The 10,021-nt window shown below is 41.3% G+C and overlaps 1 protein-coding gene across 1 annotated transcript; it reads right to left on the reverse strand.

Annotated features, from left to right (window-relative positions):
• Positions 1-8,299: 8,299 nt before the first annotated feature.
• Positions 8,300-8,843, reverse strand: LOC108029451 (uncharacterized). Its single transcript, XM_017101701.3, has one exon. The coding sequence runs from the start codon at positions 8,693-8,695 to the stop codon at positions 8,432-8,434; it is 264 nt and encodes an 87-aa protein (XP_016957190.1). The 5' UTR covers positions 8,696-8,843; the 3' UTR covers positions 8,300-8,431.
• Positions 8,844-10,021: the final 1,178 nt, after the last annotated feature.

Consider the following 10,021-nt stretch of genomic DNA (forward strand, 5'->3'; position numbering starts at 1 on the left):
AATTCGAAATCCAAAACCATATAAAAAATGTTATTTTCAAGCGTAGGAGGTTATAAGTTAAAAAACAAATTATAGCTTTGGGGTTTTTTGACATAATATCTTATAATATTGGGAATATCAATTTTTATATTTTTAAGAATTTCGAATTAAATTTAATAAAATTATTTATTATTTAACCGTCTGGTTCCGACTTATATACTACCTGCAATAGAAAGAAGACTTTTGGGAAAGTTTCATCCCGATATCTTTAAAACTGAGAGACTAGTTTTGCGTAGAAACGGACGGACAGACGGACGGACAGAATAAAAGGAAAGAATATACATACTTTATGGGGTCGGAATCGTCTCCTTCACTGCGTTGCAAATTCCTGACCGAAATCATTATACCCTCTGCAAGAGTATATAAAACATTTTTGATTACCAAGTAATATAGTACCTTTTTTGGACGACCCGAATGTACATATATAATGATTTGTATTTTGTAGACTATGGATCGAGCTAAGAAAAATCTAAGCACCATTAACAAAAGAAAACGTTACAAATAATTACGCTGAGAACACTTAGAAACTGTAATATCATAAATGTAAAAATATAAATTTCTTCCCACAATAAAAGTGATTACCAAATTGCTCTTAAATGTACCCATTTAATTTTTTTCTTCAGCCATATACACCTGCTTTGAACGTGTTCCAGTTGAGTTGTGCGGCTAGCCTGCCTGATGTTTATTTAGGCCTAAGTGCATAAGTTACCTGATGCTGACCGCACCTCCCTTGGCTGGCTTTTCTTGCTGCGATTTCATTTGAATAAATCAATTGCCACATGCGCATTTGTTGCCACACCGACCGCAGCAACCACACATGAGACTAACAGACCTGGCCAAAACAGTCGGTCGGGCAGTTCGTCGGTCGCAGAGTCATTTTGTCAGATTGCTGCTGTGGTTTTCACACTTTTTGGCAGGCCCACAGTTGTCTTTGGTGTTATTTCAATTCGTGTTTTTCTTAGATGTTGGCCCACCGCCCAGAAAAGTCAACGAACCACCAACGCCAAGCAGCGAGTCTATAAGCCTTTTCGCGTGCGCCACGAAATTGGATTGCCTGTCGATGCTGATTTAGGCCTAATCTCGATATTTGGCTAATCGGCACACAGTCGGCCAATAAATTTCTATGGCTTAAAAATCTGGGCACATTGCAAAGGCTCCTCTTAATTTGCAGAACCATAAATAAGCATGACTGTCAGAAAGTAAAAGGCGCCGGAAGTTGGGCAGTTGTCTAAGTGAAAGTCCTGTCCCGACATCCTGCAAATTTATTTAATAATTTTTTCTCAAATTTAATAGCATTCTTCTTTGTAGTAAAAATGAAAACCAATTTGAAAGTTCATTCATTGAAAGATCATTTGTAGTCCCCTTAACATATATACAAATTCGCTTTTATTTCTGTCATCCTAATGTAAAATCATAATTGAAATGCAGCCGGGTACAGATAGGTCACTACTAGCCATCAGTGCTTTTTAAGCAGCCACATGAGCCAACCGAATGAAGTCCCTACTTCTCCCCTGCTCATTGCTCACTAAACACGTCTCGATGTGTTTTTCGAGTTCTGTAACTCATTTGCAACTAAACTGGGTTCATTAAAGTTAATTTGAACGTGCAACATTGGCATGCCACGCAGTGTAACAACAAGGTGAGGATGGGTGGAAAATCGGAAAATGGTGACTGGTTGGATGGCGGGATGGTTGGTTGGTTGGTTGGTTGGTTGGTTGGTGGGTTGGGTAGTTGGCTTCAGGGGTCTCTGTCCTCCTCTGGCACGTGGCTTAGCGTCTATAAGTTTGACATTTGCGCAACGCAAAATGACAACTGCAAACCCAAGTCCTGGCAGAGTTGCAAAATGAAAAAGTTGCCAACACTCTGCTGACATTTGCATTTGTCTCTGTGGCAAGCAGGGGGAGTGTGGGCATGGTCGGGGTAAGTAGCAGAGGAAAAACCTTTCAAATTAGGACCAACTCCGGGAGTTCTTGTCGCACGTCTGGCCAGGTAAAAGAAATATGCAAATAATTAGCTGCGCTGCAAAAATTGTATTCGTGAAGTTTGAGACAACCCCGCAGTTTCTGTCACCAATCAATTTTATGGGGACGCATACACGCTCTCCTGGAATGTAGATATTCCTTAAGGAAGCCCAAAAACAAAGACATAAGCGAACATTAGGGACATTTGCATTGCCAAGCGTCCTCCATCTTTTATCCCCTTGGCTGGCAGCTTCTCTAGACAGCTTTTGCGCACTTTTCCGCTTTTGTTATTCCGCGTATTATGTGCTACCCATTCCTCGCCACATTCCACTCTCTTGTGCTTTTTCCATGCATGCCACTTACATTTTACTTTACGCGCTTTCCCACGCAGCAGAAATGCAGAAAAATGTATGAGGAATGTTCTGGTATCGCGGAAAACTCCCATGGGCGGCGGGCTGATAGCCTGATATGCTCCACTGAGTCAGGGGTATCACAAAGAAAATGCATGCAGATGGAAAACATTTCCATGCGTTAGGTAAGTGAAAGGCAGGCAGTCGAGGACGTCCGGAGAAGAGGGAGTGCTGAAAAGCACTAAAAAGTATTATCTAAATGATAATTTGTTGCTTTGTTTGTTGAGTAATGTAATTTTATATTCCTCCCCACGGCTTCTGCATAATGCACGATGGACATTTTCCGCTTCCTGTCTCTCCTAGAACCCCTGAAATCCAAGATATCAGAACGGGAAAAGCTAAACAGAAGTTAAAGAACAAACATTTATATTTTATAAGTGTGTGGCAAAAAAATTGCATATGCTTAAAATTCGCAAACATTTTTTTCTGTCTCTGGGGAAAAATATCTTATAAGCATGGGCAAAGGATGCTTCAATTTATCGATTAATATATATATTTCATACTTTTATACATCGTACAAAAGTATTTCCGAACCCCATAGTTTTATAGGAACACTCATTTTCATCAATTTATTTTATGCTTTTTCTATACCCATGACTTTAAGTTTTTATATTAAGAGCTTGAGAGAAGGCTGTAGTGCTATAGGTGCGTATATTTGACTCACACTCAATGGTAGGCTTATATATGTTATAGTAAGTACCAGTAGTTAAGTACTAGTAGTTAAGACTAAAAGTATCGTCTATCAGTTTTTTTTTATGTTTTCGAGCATCTCTTCTGGGTGGAGTTCGCCTGCAACCAGGTATTCGGTGGTCTGGCTAACATGTTACTCTCTGTACTAAGTCTAAATGTAGCACAATATCCATAAGTCTAATATATTGATGCCATTCTTACAGATGCTCAAGTGTGGGTATTACTCCTACTTAATGTATGTGATTATTGAAGCACCATTTGGTAAACTAGGCTATATTCTATGTCCACCTATTTGGTCATAACTTCCTAATGAGTGGTCACATTTGAATTATTCTTAAGTACGGATATATTTACAATATTAAACTAAAATATTCTACAAAAATCCTTCAATCTTATTTTGAATTGGCAATTAACACCACGACAATGGAATGACCCAAACTTAATACTGCTGTAACACAATTTCATCTAGTGGACTGTGAAAATCTGAAAATATATCGAGTTACTTAACTTTAATTATTTCACAGTTGCCAGTTAAATTGAATTCCCCAGTTCAGACTTTAATTTGTTTTATTTAATTGGGCTTTCGAGGGATTAGTAAGCCTGCAAGGGTATTATTGGTTCACTGAATTATTCTGCAGACACTATTTCAGTTTGCTCAGTCAACCCGCCCATTGAACTAAAGCAAACAATGTTAAATTCACATAAGTTGTGTCAACTAACTAACAGCAAAACTATTTCGCATTACGCCCTAAAAGATAATCCAATTGAAAGGATTGAATCGTCTTCGGGAGCGCTTCACCTGCAGCACTCAGCTCATTCGGAATCAATTGGAATTGCAACGCAACTTGCAATGCAATTAAATGCCAAACAAAGTTCGCAAAATTCAATTTAAGGAACTAAAACGCTGCCGTCTCATCTCGGACCTGGACCCAATCTGCCCATCTACGGATCGTTATTCCTTCGGTTGGCCAGCTACTAGAGCTGCGGACAAGTCAAAGGCCGAAAGGCAAAGGGCATAAAAAGCCAAAAGCAAAGCTCCGGAATTCAATTCTGTTGCGCTCGATTGCGTTGCATTTCAATATAAATATTTATTTTATTTATACAACCGGAGCAGGAGTGGCACACACAAATGGACAGAGCGACAAGTTGCAGCTGACAGTAAAAGATGTTGTGGAGCCCATTTGTTTTAGTCAATGGCAAGCACAAAGTCACTTCGGGTCCACTCAGCCAGCGGAGTTCCAGTTGAGTTCCTGGTATGCCGGCAGCCCAATCTGGAAACCCTTTTCCCATCCCCTCTGCTGCACTCGAATTCAATTTTCAAACTGATTTTCCCTGCCCCGTGAGTATGTGTGTGCGCAACTGCACACTTCCAACTGCAATCGCCATAACTTTGGCTTAGCCATGGGTAACCATCCCGAAGTCCTTGTCACAACAAGCGCTCAGCTGTGGAGGTAAGGGACAACTAAAACTGGGTGGGTCAACCTGAAGGTTGGCATTCCCAAGATGCAATTGCAGCCAAACATGCTGGCCAATTTGTACGGCCTATCGTTAATTTAAAATCGTTTTACATACCAGGGAGGTGGCCAAGATGTTCACCAAACCGAAGTATTGTTATCTATTAGCCATGAACGAGGGATGCTTTTTTCGGATTTGACCCAAGATTTCTTTAGCTTTGGACAGGCCATTGCAACTCAAATTCGAAAAGTTTTAAAATGTGTTATTAATTTATATAGTCACGGATAAGTGCTTGTGCCTATCTGGTAGTTTTAAAAATACATAAAAGCTTTGTTTGATTCAAGAATATTGCTAATAAATAATTTAAAAAATTTCGTAAATTTTCAGTAAACTTTAGGCATATTTATTTTTTTCCTGTCAAGATTTGACCGCAACTATTATACCCAATTTCAAGTAGATTTAAGGGATTATTGTTACAGTAAATTAACTATTTACTGCCCGAATTATCCACCCAACTGACTGTTTATTTAGAACATGAATGAGATAAAGTCCTTTAAAAAATAATTTGAAATTTTGAGGGAAACTTAAAAAAGTTTTTTTACATCAGCCTTAATTCCAAAGTCCCAAAGGAATGCGGAGAGCCACCTTGTAGGCCAATAATCCGATAAACCTTCACCTTGCTGCCCTGTGACCCCACACAAATCGCTTATGTATGCACTTGCAATTGCACATTTATTTGCATGGATATGAGTATTTTATGCACTCAGCCGCATTAAGTTCGTAATGCCGTGTGTAATTATTCTTTGTTTAAATATTTCACAAAGATGCACTTAAAATGTCAGCGCAAAAAGTGACGCGCTTTCACGGACACAGTAACACATTAACTCACACACAGTGCACAACCTTTGGCTCAAATGTGTTTTAGCCTTTTCTTTTCGCTGGCTCTTTCATTATGATATCCCGCTCCCCCACCATTTCGCCCATTTGCATTTTTATGAACATTTTGCTGCTCACCCTGGACCCCCTCTCCCCTACTTCTATCCCACTCTAACTCTCGTAATGCATGTCCTCTATATGCGCATACACTAAATGTACATTATATGCGTGGGGCAGAAAGGGATGGCAAACAAGAGTTGTATGTGAGTAAGAGGTAGGAGTGAACCGGCATTAAAGTGTATTAAATTACTTAAGCCCGTGCGCAACAACGAAGACATATGCTCAACTTTTAAGGCATAATTCCTCAAGCATAAATCTTGGTGGCTTTTCGCGAACAAACAAAAATTAGTTGCACTCGGCGACAGGCGAGGAATCAGAAAAAGTGCAGAAACAGTGTGGCCAGAGGAAGAGAAATAGCAGGCGGGAACAACGGTAAATTATGCCCCGCAATATGTCAGCATGTTGCCATGAAGAGACCAACGCAGAGGGAAAGGGACAGAGCAGGGAGAGCGGAAGCGGAAGCGGAAGTGGGACGGACAGATGGCGGGTGCTGCACCCATTGCGTTTGTCACACTGCGGGGGTCGTGGCGTTTCCCTAGGTGGTGGAGGCCCACTCCCACTGCTTAATCAGGAATTATTTGAAAATGTAAAGTCGACATGTCGGCGCACGCACAGCGAGTGCAACCGCAAGAATAGCAACCCAGTCCCAACCTAAGAACACAGCACCGCCCCCGCTGGCAACTGCAATTTGCACACGCCACGACCCCATGACCCACTTTGTCCTGAGCGGGAACGAAAGAAATCTGCAACAAGGAGCCAAACAAAAGCCAGCTGAAAAACAAAAACCGACAGCAAGGAATGGAATAGAGCGCCCCAAAGACGGGCATCCAACTTCCACCGACTAATGCAGACCTTGCACCATGCTGAGCGCGACTGGGAAGAAAGACGAAGCGGGAGAAAGGGCCCAAAGATGGGAAGAAAGACCGAGCAGGAGCCCGAAACACTGGCAAAGTCGCGGCTCATTTGTTTGGCCGACTCACACACAAAAGTAAGTCTCGGAACAAGGCAAGACAATCAGGGGGCAAGCAACAGGGTGGCGAAGAATTTAGTACCGCTTATATTTTCCTTCCAGATCCCTTACAAATTAATGAGAGTCGAAGTTGTATCCCAAAAAGACTATCAGGTTCATTTATTGGACATTTTTATTTGTATAAAATATCTACCAATGAAATATACAAGACCCTGATGTAATTCAAAGCGAATTAAAAAATATCGAAAAAAATGATCATATCCCTTATCACATAGCTTAGGATTTCGACTATACCTACAAATCTCTTTTGATTTTATAACTTTTTCAGAGTGAAAATAAAACAGAGTGAAAATAAAATAAATTATTAAGCTAATTAATACCTTCTTTGCCCACCCTCCCTTATCCTCCTACAGGGTATCGCATTCGCATATTAGTTTGTCTTGTGGGACGCATGACAAAAGGAGAAACCGCAGAGCCTTCATCTTCGTGGCATTCGCTGTGATCCATTTCCACTAGGACTTCATCTTGAACTAGTTGGCAAGTCTGACTCCTGAGTCCACACTGCCACTCCCACATTCGCCCCCGAAATAATAAGTCATGTTAACCGAAAACCGGGCGATGTCTTTTTGTTACTCCAGCATCTTCTCATTTTTCCAGTTTTCATTTTTTGCAACGCGTGGCATCAACAAAAAGTTTTCGCGCACAATCAGTTGCGTTTCAACATGGCACTGCATCATTGTTGCAACTCGTGCTGTTGCTGCTGCTACTGCTATTGTTGCCTTTGCTTATAATTTACTTTTGCTTGTGCAGCTTTGGCTTTGTGCAGCTCGTGTGTCGTGTAAAATATTTGCACAACAAGGCAAGAAGTCGGGGGACGGGCAACTCGACAATGCACTGCAACGGCACGAGCATTAACCATAATAATTTTTTCTGCAAAGGGGGCTCGGAACCCAGACATGCCCATATAGCCAAGGTTCCTGCTGCCGCCATTGTTAATCAGCAGCTGGTAAACAAAAGTTGCATTGAGTCTCATCAGAAAAGGAGTTGGGTGTGCAGCGAATAAATGGAAAGAAAAGTTATTTACTTGGGTATTTACTCTGGGAGAAAAGTTTTCGCAAAAGTACTAAATTTTGTTTTCACCGGATTAAAACGATTTATTTACTTTGTATAACACCACAAATTCCAAGGATCACTTGCTTATAAGCAAACCGAGGGTTCAACAAATATCAGGAGTTTTAAAATCTCTGGTAAAGGCGTCAAAAAGTATGCAATACATATTCACGTTACTTGTAAAGTAAAGGGCATGCATATTTTTTTAAATATATTTTTTTAATTTAAATGAGATTGTATTCCTATACCCACTTACACGCAAAAAATTATCGAAGTCTGACGATTCATTTAAAAGTTAGAGACAAATATGATCAATAGTCAATTGCACACCACATGGGGGTCACTAGTTGGTGCTTCATGCTTGGTGGCGCTAGGTGCTGCCAGTTTGTGCTAGGTGGCGCTAGTAAAAAAAAAAAACAGATTTCCTGGAAGAATATTTCCGTTTCTCTCGCACTCTATTTAACTTAACGGGTATCTAATAATCGATGGAATCGAGAGAAAAAGCTATTTATCTTCTTTTCTTTGACACCTCCAAAATTAAATTTAAAGTCGTGGGGCTTTAAAAACATCAGTGTCTTATCCCAGCAGCGAGATTTTCCAAAACGTCCAACTGCCCCTTTGTTTATGTCACAACTTAATAAGAAACACTGCAGCAAATTCACAAGTAATTGAAATGTTGAATCATTTAATTCCAACCAATGCGTGAATCTGAACAACTGCCATGTTCTGGACAACGGCCACGCTCTGGCGGCTAAAATTGGGATTGCGGATTTGGCATTCTGGAAATTTGACCACGCTGTCTATGAGGGAACCATGCGCCTCTGCAGCCAGGAACGCTTGCGTGGGAGTCTAAAAGAGGGCGTCAGCTCGGCGTCCTTGCGGCCGGGCGGTTGCTTGAGGACCTGTCCGCGGATCCTGGCCGGGTCAGCTCGGGCGATGAACTTGGCACTCCACATGCCGTCCTCGGCGAACACGGCTGGGCAGCCGGCAGCCAACTTTCCGGGCTCCGCCGGGCAGATCGGCGACTTGCGCAGCAGAGTTGAAACAAAGCGCTTCAGACCCATTCTCGTTGATTTCGTTGGCCGCAAGTGACGGCTAATTTTGCAGAAATTTCTTTGTCTTACAACTTGTTGGAACGTAAAAATTGCTCTGAGAATGATATCCAAAGTATCAAAATGAATAGGGTAAGGTGAAGGGATTTTCGTCGCCCCATTCGATTGGTACCATTGCTCAGAACTCCCTCCAAGAATTCGAACTGCTGAGTCGACGGGACTCTCTCTGCTCGTGGAACTCAATTAGGCCAGGTTGCACTCGCTCGATTCGATAATCGATTGGATTGCCCATTTTTACGGCGAACCGAGGGAAGGAAAATTGCTTAGTGGCCAGAATTGTTAACCAAGTCATAAATACATATGTACTTATGAGTGTGTGCATGGGTGCGGGGTCTGAAAACTTTTGCTCCCAGCCCAAAATGCAATGCGAGCGCTTTGAAAGTTTCTGGCCCCGACCCATTCGCTGGCACATCCACATCCACATGCGGGACTAGGAGCTAGTCGGGCCACGAAGCTAAAATAATTGATAACAGATTATGTTTTACAATCTAGGCAAGGAGAAATATAATACGAGCATTTTAATGGCCACATGTAGCGGGGCACACGTAGAGAGCACCCGGATCCGGCTCCTCCTCCCATACTCCATCTCCCTATGACCCCGGCTCCGAGTTGCCCGCAAAACGTTTGCAAACTTAATTATTTCGTTTTGACCTTTTTGTCTTCGTGTGTGTGAGTGTGGTCAGGGGCTCGGGCGGGAAGTGCGCAGAGATGGACAGTTAAAAAAGTTATTTATTTTATGGTCGAAAGTTACTTTGGCCTCTTTTATGGCAGCAGAGCCGGAAGGGCGAGGCACACCAGCACCCAGTCCTAGCCAGTGCTGAAGCGCTTGCCGGCTAAGAGCTACAAAATAGCCAGATAAACCTGCGATAAATCGGGGACTTAATATTTTGAATCTGTAGGATACCCAGGAAATAGTAACACTTAACTTAATTTTTAGGAGACCTTACTAAGAATATCTAATAAACGTCAAAGAATTTAAGGAAAGTTTCATAATATGGCATACTGTCTTGGGATTTATAATTTAAATACAATTCTTTTATTACCCGTTGCCTTTCATTAAATACATTTACCTTTTAAATGTATATATGTATGTACAAAGTTTAGAATATAAAGTTAATTACTTGGTTCATGTTATCCAAACAACAAACCGTATTTTTACTTGTAAATCTTAATTCTGAGCTAGAAAAAACTATTTTATAAGTTAATTAATTTATCCTAATACCTTATCCTATCGACATCACTATCTACTAAGCAATTAAAAACGAAGCCGGATTTTCC

Source organism: Drosophila biarmipes, chromosome 2R (assembly GCF_025231255.1).
Source record: "Drosophila biarmipes strain raj3 chromosome 2R, RU_DBia_V1.1, whole genome shotgun sequence".
Classification (NCBI taxonomy): domain Eukaryota; kingdom Metazoa; phylum Arthropoda; class Insecta; order Diptera; family Drosophilidae; genus Drosophila; species Drosophila biarmipes.

Bases quoted from the DNA above. Each gene is read 5' to 3' on its own strand.
- LOC108029451 (XM_017101701.3), bottom strand. From the start codon at position 8,695: ATGGGTCTGAAGCGCTTTGTTTCAACTCTGCTGCGCAAGTCGCCGATC.